This window comes from Sus scrofa, chromosome 1, assembly GCF_054392235.1.
Source record: "Sus scrofa isolate SSC_HxYL_T2T_F1_AM1 chromosome 1, Sscrofa_HxYL_maternal_Yorkshire_Landrace_v2.0, whole genome shotgun sequence".
Lineage (NCBI taxonomy): Eukaryota > Metazoa > Chordata > Mammalia > Artiodactyla > Suidae > Sus > Sus scrofa.
The window spans coordinates 78,268,558-78,293,092 of record NC_139383.1 but is presented as its reverse complement, the minus strand read 5'-3'; the positions used below and the strand labels follow the sequence as shown (position 1 = coordinate 78,293,092).

Genomic DNA, 24,535 nt, shown 5'->3' with positions numbered 1-24,535 from the left:
GTTCACATTTGACCTTGATTTTGAGCTGTGAAAATGAGCTATGAATTTTGCTTGGTGTTTAGCAGATAAACCATGTCATTTAAATCCTAGAACAATAAAAAGTTGATTTCTTCTGCTGCCATTCTTACTCTCTTCACCCAATTCCTTTGTAGGCTGTGAGTGGGATTGATACGCAAATCATTTACCATAAAGATGAGAGTGAGAACCTCCTCAATCAAGCCAGAGAGCTTCAAGCAAGGGCAGATTCCAGTAATATCTTCTCTTCCCTGTCTTCCTTCTGATTTATGGCTGCCTCCCGCCTTCACACAGTGTTTCTGTGTGTAAACAGGTTTCAAAATTGAGCATTAAGCAGGATTAAAGAATAAATTATATTTCATCCAAATAAAACATTAATAGTTCCTGCTCAGAGTCAAGGTATAAAAAAAAAAACAAGGATTAGATATTTTAAAGTAAATGGTGGTTTAAAAAAAAATTCCATGTAGTAAAATTACATGGAAAAATATTCATGCAAATCAAAAAGGCAAATTAATAGAAACTTCACTATAAATACCAGTTTTCAGAGTTCCCTTCGTGGCGCAGTGGTTAACAAATCCGACTGGGAACCATGAGCTTGCGGGTTCAATCCCTGCCCTTGCTCAGTGGGTTAGGGATCTGGCGTTGCTGTGAGCTGTGGCATAGGTTGCAGACGCGGCTTGGATCCCGCGTTGCTGTGGCTCTGGCATAGGCTGGCAGCTACAGCTCCGATTAGACCCCTAGCCTGGGAACCTCCATATGCCGGGGGAGTGGCCCAAGAAATGGCAAAAAGACAAAACAAAAAACAAAAAACAAAAACAGTTTTCAAGGAGACAGTACCATAAAATACACTCAACACTAGAATATATTGCACAAATTTAACCTTTCTTGAACAGTTCAGAAGGCCCTGTAAATTTTTATCATGAAGGGATTGGTCAGCACTGTGAGTCAGGAGGACAGGGTACCACAAAGCCATCTGGCTTTTTGCATTTTGTTATAGTTCGTGTTCTACACATTTGCTGTATTTAGGACAAGCCTAATGACCATATGGAAAGAAGCACTTCCAAAGGCTGGTGTCTGCATCTGCTAAGTCAAGCACATGGAAGAGTAGGAGAGGGAGGAAAAAGTAAAAGTGAAATCATTTTAGTTAATTTTGAATCTTATAAGTTACTCTTAAATACAGCTGAACTAAGGAGTTCCTGTTGTGGCACAGCGGAAACAAATCCAACTAGTATCCCTAGGATGCAGGTTCAATCCTTGGCCTCGCTCAGTGGGTTGGGGAGCCAGTGTTATGGTGAGCTGTGGTGTAGTTCGCTCGGATCCCATGTTGCTATGGCTGTGGCATAAGCCAAAACAATTAAACTAAGAATTTTACTAAACAGTACTCATCTCTGAGGTCATTAGCTCATCCATAAGGATATTCAACCATTGACTAATGAGGTTGGAAATCCATTATGTATCTAACCTCTACCACCTAAAAACAAAGACCAAATTTGAAACTAAAAATTTCACATGATTTTTATCAAAGCAATTAATCTTGTCTGTGCATTTTCTCTCTTTTAAAGGTAGAGCCACTATACAGAGAAAACAAATGCATTTGTTTTTCATATGCAGACTATTTAACCATTTAAAAAGCTGTTTATTCATTCTAATTAATTTATTATACAAGCCTAGTCTTAAACATGCTCTTTAGAAAAGAATTCAAATACTAACAATAGGGGAATTCCTGGTGGCCTAGCAGGTTAAAGATCTGGTGTCACTGCTGTGGCCCAGGTTACTGCTGAGACACAGGTTCAGTCCCTCGCCTGGGAACTTCCACATGCTGCAGGCATGGCCAAAAAAAAAAAAAGAATATTAGCAGTAAAGAATTAGAATATTAATATTAAAATATTTTTAAGTAAATGTTGCCATATCTATGTATTGCTTTTGTTTGTGAAGACCATAATATGTGGGTCTTCATGTTATGATGATGTAAATATTTTATTCTCCTCGATAATTTGCAAAGTATTTTCTCAAGCCTGTCATTATTAAGTTATTGAACCTCATGAAAGAAATTTTTCTGTTCTAATAATGATATCTCTTCAAAGTTCCATATTGTATATGCAGATTAATCTCTCTGCTTTGATCTCTGAATATTTTGCCGATATGATCACCTACTTCATGATCTTATTTGGTTAAATCCCTTAATATATTTATTTGCAAAAAGAGACCTGATGGGAAGTTAGAACTGAGTGGATCAGAATTTGCCTCACTTTAAACAATGCACATGTTTGTAATATAAATTCATATTTTCAAATTGAACTGTATTCATCTATTGAGTTACATTATAATTTCAGATTACTGTTAATTCTGTGTTTAAGTAATCAGTAGTCTTTATTTACCAGATTTCCTTTTCTTCATTATCTATATAAAACTTAGCAATCTATAATAAGTTAAGGAAGCTACTATTTTAAAAAGTCTTCTACTCAGTTCATTTGTAAAAAGAAAAATGTTTATGTAAGACAGTAAGTTCCAAATAGGACAGACTTTATATGAAGCATTTTGTCTTATAAACATCCAGCCCAAAATAGATTTTCTTTCTCCTATTTTTATCAAAAACTCCAAATATAGTTGATATATTCTTTGTGTGATATGTCAGCCAGTGTTTTTTTGCAGTAACAAGACCCAAGAGGAAGGGCTGAATAGATTGCTTATATACAGTATTCAAAACCTGAAACTGAAAGAGAGAGAGAGGGTCCAAAACAACTACAAAGTATGTTTAAGACTCTCCTTGAATTCAGGGAAATTACTGGCACTGCCCAGAGGAAACAAGAAGTGCTTGTACTTTGGTTACATTGTACTCAGTACATCGACAGAATCAACTAAGCATCACACATTATATACCCATTACACACATGTATGGGGAAAAGGGTAGCTGAGCAATATAAAAAGCACACTGATACTGTGTAATAGAAAAGAGTCAGTATCCCAAGGGAGGCTATATATATCTGCAAATCCATTGGAGAGAAAAGAAGAATGGGAAATGAAGATATTATTTTTATGTTTGTCAAGAAACATCCATTTTCTGGTGCTTTGGAAGTAGACAAAGCACAAAACAGAAATTCTTGGGAAGGTTTATCCTTCTGTTCCAATGATAAGATATTACATCATGACTTGTTTGGTTTTGTGCCAAGATAACTTCAGTTATGGTCTTTCCTACAAGCATACTTTAAAGAATATTTTGTAAGAAAAAGACTGATTATCAGAGTTCCCATTGTGGCTCAGCAGAAACAAACCCAACTAGTATCCATGAGGATGTAGGTTCGATCCCTGGCTTCACTCAATAGGTTGAATACCTGGCATTACCATGAGCTGTGGTGTAGGTTGCAGACATGGCTTGGATTTGGCACTGCTGTGGCTGTAGTGTAAGCCAGCAGCTGCAGATCCAATTCGACCCCTAGCCTGGGAACTTGCATATGCCATACCTGCAGCCCTAAAGGAAAAAAAAGTAATTATCAAAACTGATACAAGAACAAGCAGAAAACCTAATAGAACTGTATTACATATGTATATTACATATGTACATATTACATATGTTTAAGAAATCTAATCAGGAATTAAGCCCTCCCACAAAGAAATCTCAAGGCTCATGTGGCTTCACCAGCAAATTCTCCAAAACATTTAAAGAACACTGTTCACATATAAATTTTCCAGAAATTAGAAAAGGAGGAAATATTCTTTTTCTGTGAAGCCAACAAAACTTAGATACCAGAACCTAAGAACATTATAAACAAAGAAAAATATAAGCCAAATTCTCTCATAAACAGAGATGTGAAAACTCCAATTAGATATTAGCCAATCAAATCTAACATACATAGAAATGGTAATACATGACCAAGTTAGGTTTATCCCAGGATTTCAATGGTATTTTAACTTTAAAACAGTAATAGCAATTCATCATATTTTTAGAATATGAGAAAGTTCATTTGCTTATCTCACAACATGAAGGAAGATCATTTAATGTAATGTATTACCTACTCATATTTTTAAAAAAAACTCAGTAAACTAGGAATAGAAGGAAACTTCCATAGTCTAATAAAGAATAATAAAATAATACTCAGCAAACATAATCACAATGAAATATTGAAAGCATTCCCACTAATATTGGAAATAAGACAAGGATGCTCCATGTTATCAATTCAGTGTGTAAATGTCCAGTTTAATTCTATGTAAAACAATTAGAAATTAACTTTTTTTCTTCTGAAACTTAACTCTTTAAAATAAACCATTTGAAATAACGTAAAATGCCTAGGAATAAATCTGATGAAAGATGCTAAGATCTTTACACATAAAACCATAAACCATGCTAAGATCTTTATACATAAAACCATAAAACTATTAATAAAACCATAACTCTTATATGGAGAGCAAAATAAGAGTTTAGATCTAAGCAAGAATAAATACAAACTGTATTCATTAGGTGGAAGACTTAGATTTGTAAAAACAATTTCTGCCAAAATTTGTCTGTTGATTCAGTATAATCTCAAAATATCAGAACTATACATACATATATAGGATGTTTCTAAAATTTCTTTGGGAAAGGGGGTGGGTAGGCAAGAACAGCCAGCATAATCTTGAGAATTTTTAAAAAGCTGGAAGACTTAAACTACCCCATGTCAAGATTTACTGCTTTACAGAAATTCAGACAAGAGATACAAAAGATATTTAAAAATACAATACTATATAATTTCTTTTGAATAAAGCTTAAAAACAGACACAACGAAGACAGAGATGGGATTCAGAGTAGTGATCACCTTTGGGTAGTCATGGAGGTCCCAGTCTAAGGGATTAATAATGCTGTTTTCTTCACCTGGGCACTTGGTTGTATTTTGTGTTCAGTTTGTGAAAATTCATCAAGCTGGACGCTTATAATTGTGTGTGCTTTTTTACATCTAGAATGTTATGTGCCAATTAAAATTTTGTTTTAAAAATAAAAAGAATTATTCTTAGGTAACCAATCATCACCATAAATATAGATAAATCTTTTCAGCTCTTTTATCAGTTGTGTTGCTGAGTTTTATTAGTCACAGCAGTGCTGTATTTTTCAAGCAAAGAAATTAGCCATCATCTCTACACCCGTTATGAAGTTACATTATGGCGTCCTAAATCACTCCCAAACAGTGTTACAAGTTTTCTGCAGTCCTTTAACTCTTAATTGAAATCACTTTTCAGAATTGACATTCTGTGTTCATATCGCATTCAGAATATTGCAGATGACTCATGGTACAAATCAGAATTTTCCTTGTTGGAGTAGAGATTTTTTTCTCTTCCCCTGGCGTTTTGACCCTGCTTGTACTTTTTTCCACTTCTTCTTCACAGGCAACGATGAGGCAGTGGCTGATACCAGCAGGCGTGTGGGTGGCGCCCTAGCAAGGAAGAGCGCCCTCAAAAACAGACTAAATGATGCCATTAAGAGACTACAAGCTACAGAGAGAGGTGAGGATCTCAAACACAACTTAAGCTTCATCTGTTCATTCACTGATATTAAGATAAATGTTTGAGAAAACAGGTGATTCCTTGCTTATTGGTCTTTTTTAAAATAAGTATTTTCTGAAGACAAAAGAAACTGTGTTTAACACACACACACACATACACACACACACACACATACACACACACACACACACACACACAAAGTCTTGGAAAATAATAAAAGCTGCAGTCAGATTACCTGGAGCTGACAATTAAATTTGAACATATTTTCCTCCAGTCTTGTGTGTGTGCATATATGTACATACACACATGTCAGTGGGACCATGCTTTTATACTTTTTGGTAACCTACTTTCTTGTGAACAACCTTTTTCATTAACACATACGCTCTAATTTGGTTGTTGGGTTTCTCTGGCCCTAGCAATAAACAGCTGCCCCCTGTTACATGCCATGTCTTTCATACAATGCAAGCAGGGAGGCCAGCAAGCCTGGGACAGAAACGAATGCAGTCTTGGACTACCACAGAATCTTAGAAAGAGGTGACTGGAAACAGACTATGCCTTTCCTGGCCTTGTGTAAGTGAAAACAATACTGCTGGCTGCAGTATTTCACTACACGGAGCATATCCAGTCACAGTACTACAGGACACCAAAGCCCTGGCCAGGAGGGTGTCATCCATTGAGAAACCCTGTCTTTGGCATCATCAGAGCCACCACATGCTAAGCACTGAGCTGTTTTTTACAAACATGATCTCATGTGGGGAAGGATTGCCATTACTTTTAGGCTGATGTGAACTCTGAGACTTGTCAAGGTTAGAGAACTTGCTTCAAAAGGCACAGCAACAAAGAGTAGCAGACCCAGGATTCAAAGCTACGTCCATCAGAGTTCAGAGCATGTGAGGTTGAGTTAAATGTTTCTCCACTTTAAAAAAAAAAAAAATGAAGCTATAACTTTACCTGTTTGATTTTTAATTGCTTTTATTACAAAAGTAATACATGACCATTATAGAAAAACTAGGAGATATAGATAAGAAAAGAGAATGAACAAGAGAAATCTTTTATAATCTCATTACCTAGGAAAATGACATTTTTGTTATAAATTTAATATTGTTTTTATTTTAAATATGTAACTTACAAAATAGAATTTTCACTATAAATACTCTTTTGAAACTTGCTTTCTTATTCAAAAGTACCTTTTCTTACCAGTTTACTTCTGTACTAGAGAATCATGTTTATGGCAAAAGATATCCCACAAAGAAGAAAGCATGTGGAAGTTCCCAGACCAGGGATTGAATCCTCACCATGGCGGCCAGCCAAGCCACTACAGTGACAACACTGGATCCTTAACCTGCTGAGCCATAAGAGAACTCCACATATGTATTTTCTATGATTTTCTATCCTGAAGAAATACTAATTACTCTTTTTTTTTCTTTTACTTCTAATTTGAAAATGTTTTAAGTGAACTAGATGATTTTAATGAGACTTTAGAGTCTTTAAAGCTGATTTGTTAAAATTGCTCATAGGATTCTTATATACCTAACGTACACCATAACTAACATATTTAAAGGTCTCAGTTTGGGTGAAAAGTCTGGAATTTGAGGTGTTCACCCAGTGCTTAAATAGATACTCATGATTCCATCAAATGTCCCACTTCTTTGCAAAGTAAATGTCCTTGTGCTCTGTGTGAAGGTGACGCTCAGCAACGCCTGGGCCAGTCCAGGTTGATCACCGCAGAAGCCAACAAGACCACCATGGAGGTCCAGCAGGCAGCCGCCCCAATGGCCAGCAACCTAACCACCTGGTCACAGAATCTGCAGAATTTTGACTCTTCTGCTTACAACACTGCAGTGGACTCTGCCAGAGATGCAGGTATCACTTAATAGCTTCACAATTTGCATCCAGTTGAGAAATTGGCCATTAAACTCTACACATCTTGAGTTAAGAAGCAATTTTTTTTTCATTTGAGTTAGATTAGAACATTGTAGAAGTTAGCTAGAAAAGGTTGAAAATTTTTGCTCAGTTCTTCTATCAATATGTATGTGTGTGTGTGTGTGAATTTTTTTCCCTGTAAAAGCTAGAGATACTGGTTAAAAGTCCATTTTTATCTACTTGAAATAATAGTAGCATTTGTTTTTTATCAGTTTAAGATTGATTCTTTGGGGAAGAGGGGCAATCACATATTAGAATGTATTTAATTCTAACATCACATATTAGAATTTAATTCTAATGTATCACATGAATTAAATTCTAACATGATTGAATTAACATTAACATATTGTTTAATGTTAACAGAACATTGGTTTGCTTTCAGGAAAAAAAATATACTAAATAGCATTGTCTGTTCATTACTTGAGTAAAGCTAATTATTACCAAGTACTGAATATGGCCAAACATAACTGAAGCTTCCCATTAAGAAGAAAAGTTTGTTGGCCAACTTTTTATCCCCTCCTTCTTCAGTCTTACCAGTGATTCCAATAAAACCATCTAGAACTAACACTAATTGTGTGCTTTCCTCAAATCATGTTTTGTGGCTCAAAACAAAGTGAAAAAGCAACCATAATATGAGACTTTATAAAGACTCATGTGAAATGGATGCCTTTCTCTGATAGAAACTATTTTATATACATTTCCATAATAAAATTTTAATGTCATGTTTTAATATACTTTATTATCTCTAAAGTTAAAGACTATTATACTGTAGCAATAGCCATTTTATAGTATTGTGATCAGTGATCCAAATAACGAATATTTACCTCTGTGTTATTACACTAAACTGATAGTGGCTATTATTTTCTTAATTTCATTCCTTGTACTGGAGAAGCACATTGTTTCCTAAGTACGGAAAATAGATATTTCCATCTAGTTTGGCTCCAGTAAGAGGATTGCTCTCGTCCAGCTGCTAAGCCTAGTGTCCATGCCCTGCCCTTAGTAGGAGTTTGCCCAAAGATGCTCATTCTCTAGTTCAGTGGTCCTGAAACTCCAGAGTGCATGGGAAACACCTGGGTCCTATCTGCAGAGTTTCTGATGCAGTAGGTTTGGGAGGGGACCAGAGAATGTGCTTTCCCAACAAGTTCTCTGCGAATGCTGATGCTGGTAGCCTAGAAGGACCACATATTGAGAACCACTGCTCCAGTTCATGAAACTTTTGAGAAAGTTATACCATTCTCTATGTTTGGGGTTTCTCTCATCAAACTGTATCCTTATGATTTGTGCTCTCCTCTCTGTGCACGTTATACACCTCCCCCCCAAAGGTAACCTCATAAGTCAGTATGACCTGCTCATACCATCACCTTTGTAGAGGTGATAGACCACAGCTGCTGCCCCCTCGCCTTGGCAAAACTGCCACTTTTCTGGGTGCTCCCTTGTTTCTTCCATCCTGTCTCTCCTGGGGCCACTGTGGTGACAGTGTAATATGTGAACCGCAGTCACATATCACTGAAGTTATGATATGTGATAACCTATCATATAGGTTGTGATAGGTTATCATATCCTATGATAGGCATCCTTGAAAACAACCTTTCCACCTCTTTTTGTGCAGCATCACTTTTGACCTGCTATGTCAGTTATATTAGAAATGCAAGCAAAACCCATGCTATAAGGTGAAAGAACCATCTGTAATTTATCATGGGTCTTGCCCTTTAGAAATGTGCATTATATGTCAGCTTGCTCTGTATACACTTTATAGGTCAATATGTATTATAAATGTCAAAGGATAGGAACTGATTATGCTTTGGGCTTAACTATTAATTTTTCATAATTAAAAATTATTTCTTATTTTTGTTGTCTATTTACCTGATTCCTGGAGTGGACTTAATATTGAGGTATTTACTCAAGTAATTAATTTTTATTAACTGCAGTAGGAAATCTGACAGAGGTTGTCCCTCAGCTCCTGGATCAGCTTCGTACAGTAGAGCAGAAGCGGCCTGCAAGCAACGTTTCTGCCAGCATCCAGAGGATCCGAGAGCTCATTGCTCAGACCAGAAGTGTCGCTAGCAAGGTAACCCATGAGAGCAGTCGATATCAGTCTCTCAGTGACAAGGAGAGTGTGAGGGCAGCTTCCAGGATAATACTAGGTATTATCCTACCTAGTAGTTCTCAGCTCCGTCTGTTTATTAGAATCATGTGAGGAGCTTTGAAAACCAAACCAATTCCTTATCTTAACCTTAAAGCAATAATCAGGCCCTCTAGACAAAGGACTTAGAATCTGTATTTTTTTGAAGCTCCTCATTTATTCTAATGTGTAGCCAAGATTAAGAAGCACACAGTTAACCTAGTCAGCAAAGCTCATAGAGCCAAAGGAATGGAGGAAAGCCAACTCCAGTAAAGACCCAATTTTTAAATTATTATCATTATTTATTATCCTAACACCTGTTTTAATTCAATTACTATATGGAATAATCTTGCTCTTCTACCTCTTTAAAGAATTCTCTAACACAGTAGATAACATGAAGCTTTTACTGGCCTCTTCACAGGATTAACTGAGCAATCACATAGCAACTAAACTGAACAATTTCAGCAAAGACCCCATTCTGATGCTGTAACACAAGCGACACAACACCATAACCAGTGTCAGCACTGGTAGGAATAGTTAACATTTTCAGGGTGGCAAAACAGGGCTTGTTCTTGGCCTTCTTTTTAATTTGTTTTTTATTGATTTATAGACCAGCATCATTTTTTACAACCAAATTATATGGTTTTATTTTCTTAATTGAGATGCAGCCTGAACAGACCACTGGCCCTAATTACTGACAGAATTAAGAGTTGAAAATCAAGCATTTTGTAATGAAGGAAATGGTATATGATAATTGGTCCCACACCACAAATCACCTTTTTTAGACACCTTGGAGAACATTTCAAAAAAGATTTATCATCCTGAAATGGCATTTCCAAAGCTAGGTTTCTGTGTATGCCTTCTGGTAGTTTTATTTCTACGGAGTAGAATTGGGGGCCTTAATCATGTAAAATTATTTTCTAAAGAGAATCTTGACAATACCTTTGGTCCCAGTCAGCTTCCCAAAGAAGAGGTATTTTCTATGCAGATACACATCTTTTTTCAAATTCTCAATTTTTACAAAGAGACTTTAATCCCATATACTGCTTAATTGTTTATTAAGAATTATTGTCCTTTACACAACTGGCAACATAGGACAGCTGTACTCTAGGCACTTGGAAATATAATCTTGAACTCACTGAGTGAATATTAACCAAATTAATATTAATTGATGTAATAATCTAATTATTCATAAATATTTGCATAAATGGCATGAATATACACATTGCATCCCCACTGCTGAATACTCTGAAAATCACCTCAAATTAGACCAGTTCAGCACATCATATTGGGCCTTTTTAGAAATACATTTACTGAATTGTGCTTCATTGTGGTGCCTTTCCAAGAATCATCATAAGAAACATCTTGAATTCATCGTTAAAGTTATTATAATGATTGAGCCAGACATGGGAAAGCACTACACAGTTATCATCTTATTTCATTCCCAATTGCAAGCTTATTGTCCTCATTTTATAGAGGAAACTGCAGGTGAAGTGACTTGCTCATGGCTCCATAGCTGTGACAGAGGCATGTTTTAAGACCCATCTAAGCCTTCAAAGCTGGGTCTAGATTCCTCCCAACTTCTAGATATGGTCAAGGATATTGCTCACAGCCTCACCTCATGCTTCTCTTCTGGAGACCTTGGAGAGAAGGTCTTAGCTGTGTTAGTACCCAGGATTAGTTATTCTCTTGATCAGTTGGTTATAAATTTTATGGTCCTCATGAATTGTATAATTGACTGCGTATCCCTTCAAGGTGTTTAATTCACCTTAACCAAGTATGTTCATTGTCAAATTCATATTTATCCTCATTCTTGGTCCTGCCTTACCATCTTTTATTTCTTTCATCTCAATTTCAGTCTTAACTGTATTATCTTCCTTAAATCCTTTCTCCAACAAGATGAGGACACACTTAATCAAAGGCACAGAGAACAGTACAGCTCAGAGACCCCATAATGAATGAGGGAAGCCCATTGAGAACTATGAGAAAGCACTGTGCCCATTTCATCAGGGCATTTTTTTTTTTTTTTTTTTTTTTTTTGCTTTTTAGGTCTGCACCTGCAGCATTATAGAGGTTCCCAGGTTAGGGATCAAATTGGAGCTACAGCTGCCAGCCTACCCCACAGCCACAGCAACACAGGATCCAAGCCACGTCTGTGACCTACACAGCAACATCGGATCCTTAACCCATTGAGCAAGGCCAGGGATCAAACCGCAACATCATAGTTCCTAGTCGGCTTCATTTCTGCTGCACCACAATGGGAACTCCTCAGCAGGGTATTTTTAATGGAATAATTTTGTAACTCCAGATCCAAGTCTCCATGATGTTTGACGGCCAGTCAGCAGTCGAGGTGCACCCCAAAGCTAGTATGGATGACTTAAAGACCTTCACGTCCCTGAGCCTGTACATGAAGCCTCCTCCTGTGAAGCAGGCAGAACTGGCTGGGACTGCAGATCAGTTCATCCTGTACCTTGGAAGCAAACATGTAAGAGCATGTGGTTTCAAAAGAGGGAATGATAATAAAAGGCAAAATAAGTTGCTTTTATCGTGCCTTAAAACAATTTACCTGGGCAAACAAAGTCCTCATTCTAGTACCTAAGAAGATATAGACCATTTTAAGGCTAAGACCAAAATAGTGACTTAAAGACAAGTAATTCCTTCTCAAGTAATTAATGGAGTGTTTTAGCCTCACACTGCTAACTTTGAGGAGTCTGAATGTGCATTTCAAAGACATTTGTAGTATGAAGTCCTATTATGTTTAGTGCTGAAACCTGCTTGAAGGTGAATAGCCTTTAGTGTTGACAGGCTGCATCATAGCCTGGGTTAAGCAAGGAAGGTTAACACTCCTTTGGCAGCCATCAGATATTCGCAAGCCTGCAGTTACTGACCTTCCTGTCCAAGACACACTTGCCCAGGCCCAGGGGGTGGGAGGTGAGGCAGGCAGCACACTGATGCAGCCACAGGGAGGCTGGAAAGGAAGAGGCGCTGCCCAGTCTAACAGGCACTTTGGTAATAATTCATATTAGATGGGCCTTGTATTCAGCCAAGTTTTTAGCATGCTTATTGTCCTTTAAAGAAATGAGGAAAAAACATGATATTCATTCACATGGATTTTATTTAAGAGACTTCTTGACATTTCAGGCTAAAAAGGAGTACATGGGCCTTGCGATCAAAAATGATAACCTGGTATACGTTTATAATTTGGGAACCAAGGATGTAGAGATTCCCCTGGATTCCAAGCCCGTCAGCTCCTGGCCTGCTCACTTTAGCATTGTCAAGATTGAAAGGTAACGTGAATCTGTGACACAGGGCTCATGGGCACATTCCATAAGAAATCTACTGGATGCACTCTCTCACAGTCTTTCCGTGAATGTTGTAAATAGCATCCTTTTCCTTTTATTCATGCTCCTGTTTCTTCTGTTCCTGTATTCCTTTACAGATACCTTAGTGGAAAACAAAAAACTTAGGAAACATAGTCATCACTTCTAAATAGCAATCTGATTATTAGGGGGTTTTTTAATTCATGAATTAATTACAAAATGGAATTTTTTTTTCTTTTTCCCATTGATTGTTGGCATCCTATAAATGCTTGTGAACACGACAAAATCAGGTCACCAATTCTGTGATGAGGGAATGTTCACATTTTTATATTTTTTTTAAAAATCCTATTTTCTTCAAATTATCTGGCTAATAAAGAGTGAAAATTCTTTATCTGAACAGGGTAGGAAAACATGGAAAAGTATTTTTAACAGTCCCAAGTTTGAGTAGCACTGCAGAGGAAAAGTTTATTAAAAAGGGGGAATTTGCGGGAGATGACTCCTTGTTGGATCTGGATCCTGAGGATACTGTGTTTTATGTTGGTGGTGTGCCTTCAAACTTCAAGGTAAGCTATCCAGCTATATTTTGACTTAATTGCAAATCTACAGTGATTGTTTTTAAAAGTCCATAAAGCCTTCTGTGATATGGGGGTGGATAGAAATGTTGATATCTTTTTAAAAAGAGTTTAGCTCAGTGGGTAGTAGATTTCTGAACCAGGATTTATAAATCTGCTGCATAAATCTGGTCTCTGCTACCCATATTTTCATAGGGTCACTTACTTTCAAGCTATAGCTAAACTTGAATAACAATTTGTTTGATTCTGATACATGTATATGTAATTAACATTATCCATACTGCCTACAGGAATGTCTGTGCTCTATGGACTTGTCTAGTCTTCAGGTTTACAGATGACAGTTTCAAAACCTCAGTTACCTCAGCTAATATACAGACATGAAATGAAGTACCTGCGATGAGGGAGGGGCTGGGATATGGTGGGGGGAGGATGAGACCTGATGAAGGACAGATGCAGGAAAGGCCTGGAAAGACAGGGATTCCATCTAGGATTTCAGAATTATTACTCACTAGTTAGAGGCACATTATTGAACCTCTCTGAGAATTACTTTCCCTCTCTTTATATGAGGACAGAAATACATACTTCACAGAGCTAGTGTGAGGATTGACTTTGGTTGTGAACACTGTTCAGCATGTGACTGGCACCTAATATACACACAATAAATCCTACCCTCTCTGCTAAGATACGCGCAACTAAAAAATTATTCTTTATCTAAATGGGTTAGCATAGAGTAGACACAAACTAAAGTCTAGGAAGACATTTTTATCTGTGGGACGGTCCCCTTGACCTGCTGTTTGTCTCACTGCCTGTTCTGTGTGGACTGGGTGAAATGTGTTCATGGTGAAATGACTTCATTTTGTTTGTTTCACAGCTCCCTGCCAGCTTAAACCTGCCTGGCTTTGTTGGCTGCCTGGAATTGGCCACTTTGAATAATGATGTAATCAGCTTGTACAATTTTAAGCACATCTATAATATGGATCCCTCCAAATCAGTGCCCTGTGCCAGGTAAGGATGTGTTAAGAATACCAAAAAATTTGATAGCCATCCAACGGCTGCAGATGAGACAAGTGTGGATCACTACTCAGGTTCCCCATCTTTTCTTGGGGGAAACCAGTTTTGAAACTTCATAATAGTCATGCTTGCAAACAACATTTTAGTTCTTCTCTACCCTAATTAGCATGCCCAATTATTAAAAGTGTTAAACTAATTGTTTGAAGCTTTGGTTTCAGATTCCAGAGACTGAGGTTTCACTATTGTCTTAGTACAGAGTGGGTAGAGAAAAAAAATCCAGTACAAACAATTCATTTAAATGTTTCTTTAAAGTTCCCATTTTGGCTCAGCGGATTTAAGAACCCAGCACAATGTGTGGAAGGATGCAGGTTTGATCCCTGGCCTCGCTTAGTGTGTTAAGGATCCGGTGTTGCCACAAGCTGAGGCGTAGGTTACAGATGCAACTTGGATCCAGTATTCCTGTGGCTGTGGCATAAGCCAGCAGCAGCAACTCCAATTCCACCCCTGGCCCAGAAACCTCCATATGCCACGGGTGCAGCCATTATTTTATATACATATATATAGCTTCTTTATGTCTCCCATGCAGACATCAGGACTTCATTTAAATTATGTAAAGGAGTTCCCATTGTGGCGCAGTGATTAACGAATCCGCCTGGGAACCATGGGGTTGCGGGTTCTATCCCTGCACTTGCTCAGTGGGTTGAGCATCCGGTGTTGCCGTGAGCTGTGGTGTAGGTCGCAGACGCGGGTCGGATCAGGCATTGCTGTGGCTGTGGTGTAGGCCGGCGGCTACAGCTCCAATTGGACCCCTAGCCTGGGAACCTCCATACGCCACGGGAGCAGCCCAAGAAATGGCAAAAAGACAAAAAAACAAAAAACAAAAAACAAACTGGTGAGGGTCCCCTTTGTCAATTGTGGGGGAACATTGGAAGGATGTTGATAGTTTGATTATTATACTCATTACATTAAAAAAAAAAAAGGATGTAAAGTTTATGGAAGATGTCATGAGAATGGGTTAAAAGGGCCTCTCTTGAGAAGCATAACACAGACTGTCATGTTCATAAGATCCTTGCATTTTCATTTCAGAGATAAATTGGCCTTCACTCAGAGTCGGGCTGCCAGCTATTTCTTCGATGGCTCTAGTTATGCAGTGGTGAGGGATATCACAAGGAGAGGGAAATTTGGTCAGGTGACTCGCTTTGACATAGAAGTTCGCACACCAGCTGACAACGGCCTTGTGCTCCTGATGGTCAATGGAGTGAGTAAAAATAAAAGTTCTGCATCTTTATTGCCTGTACTTTCTGCCATACATGTTTCTAGGAACCTTCCCAGGTTGAATGTGCCATGTCATCAGACTGAAGTTTTAATTTAGAAAGCAAAATTGGTGTTTTTTTTCTTCAGGGAAGTGATGTCAGCAATAAGTAAAAGCAGCCATGAGATGCATTTCCCTGCACTGCATTTTAGATGTGTTTATCAAATATCTTTAGAAAAACTAAGGGAATTTTGAGGAAAATTAGGTGAGCATGTGTCTGGAGAAATTTAGAACTTTTTAAATCATATGCTCTAATAGTTAAAAAAAATTTGCATGCTTAATATATATACATATACACATATGTATCCTTTATTAATGATATACATATGCTATATATGACTGTAATACTCAAAACTAGGAATAAAAGATAGTTTATATAAAGCTAAAATATTGAATAAAAACCATTTTGAAGATGAAACAAAATAATTTTTGTTAATGACATAAAAATTATTAATAGTAGCAATAGTTAGAACAATGTAATTAAACATGCTTGACTGTTTTTGAGTCTCGTTAAACTCTTTGTGATACAGAAGTCTTGTCCTGAGTCCAGTTTATTTTAATACTCCTTTTTATTGGCTGTCATAAGTGTACAAGACACCTCACATAAATAAAAATGTAGGAAATACATCATTAGCTGTGCCTACTAAATCATGATACTGATATTCAGTCTCATTCACTGACTGACAAGAGTTTCTTTGAAATTTAGCTGGTGAATCTTTGTCTTTCCTGATGTCAGTTCTTACAAGCCAATCAGATATTGTATCATTTTGTAAACTTTAGCAGAAGAGTTCAAAACCATTGAAAATCTTCATTTAAAAGGTATTTAAACAGGTTAGAAATTTCTTTCCAGAAATGTTTTAGTAGTGCCAATATGAGAGTTTTTATGGGTGGTACACTTACATTGTTTTCATCAACAAATTTACTTAACATTAGAAAAACTTCCAGACATATTTTTTAGAAATCATTTCTCCAGAATACAGTTTTCTCCCCCCCCCCAAAAAAAACAGTTAGTTTCTCATCCATTGTTATAGTGCCCTACCTTGAAATGACAGATAAAGTATTTTCTTTTTTTTTTTGGCTGGACCCCATGTACAAGTTCCAGGCCAGGGGTAGAACTCACACCACAGCGGTGGCCTGAACCACAGTAGGGACAACACTGGATTCTTTACCCACTAAACCACCAGGAAACTCCTAGAATAATTCATGTTAAAAAGAATTTTAAGCTTGACAGCATTTTTAGTAATCTACAAGAAGCCATCTGCAAACATCTGTGTGTCTCAAAATATTTTCACACTACTGCATCTCAATAGAAAATCATTTTAAATATTCTGTTATTAAGTCATCACACTCATAAATCCATGTAACAAGACACACATAAACTACAATAAATTGCAACAAGACAAACACAAAGAAATGGGTGGGGGGCCATGGCCAGCTTTCAAGGGTGGAACTTCAGAGTCTCACATACCATGTGAATCTGAATACCTCAAAAATATATCCAGAGGACGAAATGGAAAAAAAAAAAAAAAAAAAAGGTGAGGGGAGCAAAGTGAAGGCCGAGAGTCAATCCATGCATTAATTTTTTTTTTTTTTGTCTTTTTAGGGCTGCACGCTTGGCATATGTAAGTTCCCAGGCTAGGAGTCAAATTGGAGTTGTAGCCACTGGCCTACACAACCACTACAGCAACTCCAGATCCAAGCCACATCTGTGACCTACACCACAGCTCATGGCAATGACAGATCCTTAACCCTCTGAGCGAGGCCGGGGATTGAACCTACATCCTCATGGATGCTAATCAGATTCGTTTCCACTGAGCCACGATGGGAACTCCCTAAATTTTTTCTTTTTTTTTTCTCCCTCTCTCTTTTTTTTTTTTTTTCCTTTCTTTTCTTTTTTTTTTTCCTCAGGGCTACACCTGTGGCATATGGAAGTTCCCAGGCTAGGGGGCTAGGAGTAGAATCAGAGCTGCAGCTGCTGGCCTACGCCACAACCACAGCAACACCAAATCTGAGCTAGATCTGTGATCTGTGCTGCAGCTTGTTGCAATATCAGATCCTTAACCCACTGAGTGAGGCCAGGGATTGAACCGACATCCTCACAGACACTATGTTGGGTTCTTAACCTGCTGAGCCACAGCAGGAACTCCATTTCTATCCATGTATTATATATTAAGAATTAGCTTCTTTCTCTATTTTAGAGCTTTAAAGTGAGTATAAGTAGAAGTTGAAATCTTTTCTTTCTATCTCCCAGTGGATCGTGTTCCACATTCTCAAGAGTTTACAAACTCTAATGAAGAAATCACTTTCTGCGAAATAGGGACTTTACCATAATACCTTATTTTTTTTTTTTTAGTATAACGATTTTTATTTTTTCCATTTTAGCTGGTTTACAGTATTCTGTCAATTTTCTTCTGTACAGCATGGTGACACAGTTACAATACATGTATACATTCTTTTTTCTCAAATTATTATGCTCCATCATAAGTGACTAGATATGGTTCCCAGTGCTACACAACAGGATCTCATTGCTAATGCATTCCAAAGGCAGTAGTCTGAATCTGTTACCCCAAGCTCCCAATCCATCCCATTCCTTCCCCCTCCCCCTTGGCAACCACAAGTCTATTCTCCAAGTCCATGAGTTTCTTTTCTGTAGAAAGGTTCATTTATGCCATATATTAGATTCCAAATACCTTATTTTTCAAATCCTTTGAATTCTTGTATCTATGAACTAAAGCAAACAAACCCGACTAGTAAATTCCTTGGATATTACAGAATTACTTTGGTTCTTGAACATCATGTGGTCCAAGTGCATAATAATACTCTATTTACATAAATCCAATGTTTCAAAATAATACAGAAATGACCTTTTTATTATATCTGTATTTGCTGGTAGTTTTTTAAGGTTATTTTCAGCATACCTGGGAATAATTTTTCAGTATTACCAATTTTGCTCTTAAAGGGAATTCCCGCTGTGTCTCAGTGGGTTAAGGCTGTAGCTTTGTTACTGTAGTGGCTTGGGTCACTTCTGTGGCACAGGTTCAGTCCCTGGCCTGGGAACTTCCACATGCCATGGGCGGGGCCAAAAAAAGGGGGCAGGGGAATGTAATCAATCTATTGACCTGTTATAACTTTCCAATGTTGCCTAAAAATGGGTCAGTTGAATACAGATGGTCTATAATACTTTTTTCAAGATTTTTAAAAGAGCAATAAGATAAATATAAAATTTCATTAATGCACAAAGTAAATGAAAAACAATAGAAGATAGTTGTTTTAAATTGTGTATAAATATTAACTACTTCAGAATATGAATATGAGACATAACTGCTGTTATGGATGTAGTTGTGATTTTTATTTCATAATAAGAATTTCATGAGACTGGTCTTCAGATAGTTTCAATAATAAAAAATACAGTGTTATTTCTCAAATTCAGCTAAATCTGCTCTTTCACAATACCAGCACTTATATCTTATAACTTGTCTTCCTCTCCACAGAGTATGTTTTTCAGCCTGGAAATGCGCAATGGTTACCTTCATGTGTTCTATGACTTTGGGTTTAGCAGTGGCCCTGTGCATCTTGAAGACACAATGAAGAAAGCTCAAATTAATGATGCAAAATACCATGAGGTACCAGTCATTGTGGTTCCAGTGTTTTGTATGTACTGAGATCTGATTTGATCAGATGGTCCCATGAGATAAGTGAGAAAGTAATTGAATGAAGCACCTTCACATGTAAAGACCAAGTGAAGGGGCCTCATCTACTCAACTCCAGGATAACACTTGCTTTAAAAGAATGGATATTTTTTGTCATATTGATGTCTCTAATAAAAGAGTCAAAGATTCGTTTTAATTGCTTCATTGACCAGAAGGCTCCTGTTAGTGCTCAATAATCCTGATTACAATGGCATTCCTATTGAATCCTCTGTACATTTTTGAAAATGCCATGGTGTAGATACATAGCCATATTTTTATTTATTTGTTGAATCTAAAAAGAGCAGATATGAGTAAATAATTTCTTTTTGAACCATTTATCCAGATCTTAGAAAATACTAACACAGATTTCCTTATAAGGAAAACTCACAAAGAATGCTCTTTGGTCTTGAAAAAGATGTGCAATGTAGTATTATATATTTCATCTATTTTCATTAACAACAACTTCAAGCCTATAATTTAATAAAATATATAAAAGATATAATGTCTTTTAAGTTGAACTGAAATGCAGAGAGTAGAAGGCTCAATTTCTCTTTTCAATTCAAAGTCCCTAACTTAACTTTCATGAGACTTATTTACAATAAAATAATATTTTAATTGTTTCTCTGACCAGCATTTTCCCAGATTCATTAAAGTTCTCACTATGTCACCAAAAAATGGCACCTGGAAACATGCAGTCTAGGGTCCAGAAGGTACCTGTTTATGATTATTTCCCAAATCCCCTCAAAGGAGCAAAACAAAAAAATTTCTCATTACAAAATTTTCTTGGGCTAGCTTCATCTCCAAATGGTAATTCTTCTCTCCAACAAATGTGAACTTCTGGTTATATAAGTGAGAGTTTTCATGTCTGTAAGAAAGGAGATCTATTCCCCATTCTGTCCAGCTGTTATAACCAGAATAATTACAATATGTAGCAGTCTTCAAAAAGCTGATTGTTAAACAGTGATCAAGACTTACTATATATTATTTCTTCCAGATCTCAATCATTTACCACAATGATAAGAAAATGATTTTGGTAGTTGACAGACGACATGTCAAGAGCATGGATAATGAGAAGATGAAAATACCATTTACAGACATATACATAGGAGGGGCTCCCCCAGAAATCTTACAATCTAGGTAAGCTGTTTGCTCCTAACGATGCACTGGTCTGAGTATTCAGCATCCAGGGAAGGTGTAGTAAATGTTTGAGCATTCCCATGTATTGCCTCTACACACACGCGTAGGAGCACACACACAATCATGCACCTCAGCCCCTGTGCAGCTGGTACTCGTGACTACCTTAAATTAGCATGTAGTAGATGTGATCTACATATTTCTTTAATTACTGTGTTACTCTTAGAACATAGTATACTGCAGCATTTCTCATCTGCAAAGGGAAAGGTAGAGCATGTGTATTGTGTGAAAACAAAGAAGCACTGTGTCCCTTAATTTTTGATATAGTAAGTCTCTTACTTTAGACTTATTTGAACTCTCAAATAGCATCTGAAGGTAAACAGAAATTTTAAGCCTATCCCAAGGGTTGTAGATTATATATAATGAAACATTGTTGTAATTCAGCTATCTCATTACAGTCAGTTAATAGCATGAGAGACCCTTTAAACTGAAAGACAACTTTAGTATGTTCCAGTGCAGTCATTCTCAACCCTGGTTCTCATTAGCATAAGTTAGACAGGAGTTCCCTGATGGCCTAGTAGTTAAGGATTTGGTGTTGTCACTGCTGTAGCTTGGGTTTGATAAGTAAACAAAGTAATAGAATAACCTAGAAAACTTTTATAAGCATCATTACCCATGACCATTTTCCAGAAATTCTAATTGTTGTGGGATAAGGTTCCAAATTTAAGCTTCCTTTCTAAAGATCCTCTTCAGTTCCTTTAATCATGCCATACAGTATCTTTAACCATTGTGGCTGCTGTTACGTGCACCTCAGCCTGTCAGTTAACATGGTCATCCAGGTATGATCTTGTCAGAGTAGAATATAATGGGACAATTACCCCTTAGTTTGGCCAATATTCATCTAAAATACATTGAAGTTGTTGTAATTTTTGCTTGAAATTAAGTTTATATTCATTTAATATCCAGACATGTTCTTGGGTAATTCCTATTAGGCATGGTGAGAGATACTAGGATTACAGTTTTGAGCAAAATGCCATCCTTGATCTTAAAGACAATGCATTTCTCACTTTCCTATTGCTCAAACGACCAACATTGACTATAAACTTCTCTACCCTTGGTTGATTTCAGTGTTGCAATTAAGGACATGAAGATGAATTCACGACCAAGTGGATTCGTGAAAGACTGAAGACATGGGCTCAAATCCTAATTTACCACTTGTGACATAAAAAAAATATTTCTTAGTTTCATTTTATAAGTTAAACCATGTCAAATTGCCAAGGGTTGACCATTTTTGATCCACACCTATGTCAATTTGTTATGCATCACCCTATTACTCAACTGTAAAAGGGAAATAATAGCATCACCATTTACTCCACTGAATTGTTGCTAAGATAAAATGAACTAATGCAAGTTAAAGGATCTTAAAAACTATAACGGAGTAAATTGGCTTCATGCAGAATAAAGATGTTCTGTATGCAAAGATTAGACATTACTGTGTGCGTATGAAAGCATGAGAATGTGAAAATAATTATAAAGCTATTAAAAATTAGTGTACATAAAATTTATACCCTACATGTGCAGGGTAACATCATTATCACCACATCATCATCATGGCTATATCAGTGATGACTAATTTTCTTTTGTAGAACCCTAAGAGCACACCTTCCCCTAGAAATCAACTTCAGAGGATGCATGAAGGGTTTCCAGTTCCAAAAGAAAGATTTCAATTTACTGGAGCAGACAGAAACCCTAGGAATTGGTTATGGTTGCCCAGAAGACTCTCTTGTAAGTATACAATCAGATGTTTTAAATAAATAGGTACATAATTTATTACTCTCAAAAGTTGAAAAAGCTCTTTTCTCTGTGGTCCTATATCCATCTTGGACTCCTTTCTGCCGCCAACAAAAAAGAAGAATTATTAAGCTAAAAAGGCTTGTGGGCTTCCTCTGTGGCTTGTCCACTTGCTTCATATATTGATGGTCGTTCTTCCAAAGCGCAAAGAAGCTACCCAGGCATCTTCACTCGCTCAGAGTGAGGAGATGGGGGAGCTGAAACACTATCTGTGAGAGACACAAAATTCCAGTATAAGCCAGAAGTTAAAACATAACTGTTAATATAGGAGCTAGTGGATGAAGCTTTGGTATGTAAGAAATTGGCATTTTAAACATTTGATAATTATCAAAAACACTATATTCACTGTTTCTGTGGCACACAGATATCTCGCAGAGCATATTTCAATGGACAGAGTTTCATTGCTTCAGTTCAGAAAATATCTTTCTTTGATGGCTTTGAAGGAGGTTTTAATTTCCGAACATTACAGCCAAATGGGTTACTCTTCTATTATGCTTCAGGGGTAAGTATTTCTTTTCCCCTACAGAAACTTCTTTGTGATAATTATTTTGTCTAATAAAAACACTTTTAAGCATATTAAAAGTAATTTTTGATTTAGATTAGTTTTTACTCACATGTACACATATGGACTGTCTCATTTCAGATACTTTATAAAATATTATATATATATATATAATATATATTTTATATCAGGAGTTTTTAACCTAAGATTCATAGACCCACTTCTCAAAAACCCATAAAAATAATTCAGTGGGTCTGTGACAGGTGGGGAAAAAATTATATCTTTATTTTCTCTAGCCAAAATTTATTATTTTCTTCAGTTGTGAATGACAGCAACAAACAGCAGTAATATTGTCTGTGTGACTTTGTTATTAATAGAAATAACAGGTATTTTTCATTTCACATTACAGTTGTCACAAATATCTCAAAATATCATTTTTGCTCATTGCTACTTCTAAATTATAGTAATTAATAGCTCTGCTGCTAGATTTTATTATTTAGTGCCTTAATGAAGTACATATATATCACTTATTTATCGTTTCAGTATTTTGAAACTTTTTTCTTTCTATGTTGGTTTCCTTTGTGTTCCTACATACTTTAGTTGATGCATATTAAAATATTATTTTATGAAGGGGCCCATATGTATCACTGACACTGGGATGACAGCTACTAGTATGACAAAATCACCTGAAATTTTAGGTTCAAAGTACAGGAAATTCTTCTTTCCATTAAAACATATCTAATTTTATAGGTAATATAAAATATAGAGTATTTTGTTGTTGTAGTTGTTCTATTCATAGGACTTATTTTATAAGGAGACTTCTCACACACACAGCGGTTCCTCTAAGCAAGCCCATTAAGTAAATGTTGAAAACGTGTCTGTCTTTTGGATCCCTGGCCTCCCCACTTCAAAACCTGTGCTTGCATTTCAGTCAGACGTGTTCTCCATCTCATTGGATAATGGCACCGTGACCATGGATGTAAAGGGAATCAAGGTGCAGTCAGCAGATAAACAGTACAATGACGGGCTGTCCCATTTCATCATTACCTCTGTCTCCCCTGCAAGGTACAGCTCCTCACTTAATATTCTTTCCACCAGATGGCTTTATCTGTAGGGCATGATTCCATTAGACTACCCATCTTTTTACTTTTCTAGTGTTTCAAAAATGGTAGAAGAAACAACTTACCTTATTTTTAAAAATTGCTATTAATTTTCATGACAAGACAAATAAATCACTATAAAATTAACAAGAATGTAAAGGTTTTTTTCCAGTAAAACCACAGGTTGTAATCTCCTTGAGGGAAGTGCCTGCACATAGCACTTATTGCATGGAGTGCAGTGTTTTGCACATTGAAGGGACTCAGCAAATATTGGTTTCATTAGGTTTGTTTTTTTGTTTTGTTTTGTTTTGTTTTTAGTACTTTTAGGGCCACACCCATAACATATGGACGTTCCCAAGCTAGAGGTAGAATCAGAGCTATAGCCGCCAGTCTGTGCCACAGCCACAGCAACACGGGATCCAAGCCATGTCTGTGACCTACATCACAGCTCACAGCAATGCCGGATCCTTAACCCACTGAGTGAGGCCAGGGATCGAACCCACATCCTCATG

At 36.8% G+C, this 24,535-nt stretch overlaps 1 protein-coding gene across 5 annotated transcripts in view; it reads left to right on the top strand.

The window, feature by feature from the left end:
- The window catches only part of LAMA4 (laminin subunit alpha 4), a 152,490-nt gene that overhangs the window by 105,764 nt on the left and 22,191 nt on the right, over window positions 1-24,535 (top strand). For all 5 annotated transcript variants that reach the window (XM_084962772.1, XM_084962757.1, XM_084962777.1 and 2 more), the window contains exons 16-29: window positions 153-249; window positions 5,371-5,487; window positions 7,171-7,350; window positions 9,339-9,478; window positions 11,841-12,017; window positions 12,674-12,819; window positions 13,253-13,415; window positions 14,296-14,429; window positions 15,522-15,693; window positions 19,239-19,370; window positions 20,431-20,573; window positions 22,217-22,355; window positions 22,786-22,923; window positions 23,855-23,988. In XM_084962772.1, coding sequence (XP_084818898.1) covers window positions 153-249; window positions 5,371-5,487; window positions 7,171-7,350; window positions 9,339-9,478; window positions 11,841-12,017; window positions 12,674-12,819; window positions 13,253-13,415; window positions 14,296-14,429; window positions 15,522-15,693; window positions 19,239-19,370; window positions 20,431-20,573; window positions 22,217-22,355; window positions 22,786-22,923; window positions 23,855-23,988 — 2,012 coding nt within the window. The remainder of the gene's footprint in view (window positions 1-152; window positions 250-5,370; window positions 5,488-7,170; window positions 7,351-9,338; window positions 9,479-11,840; window positions 12,018-12,673; window positions 12,820-13,252; window positions 13,416-14,295; window positions 14,430-15,521; window positions 15,694-19,238; window positions 19,371-20,430; window positions 20,574-22,216; window positions 22,356-22,785; window positions 22,924-23,854; window positions 23,989-24,535) is intronic.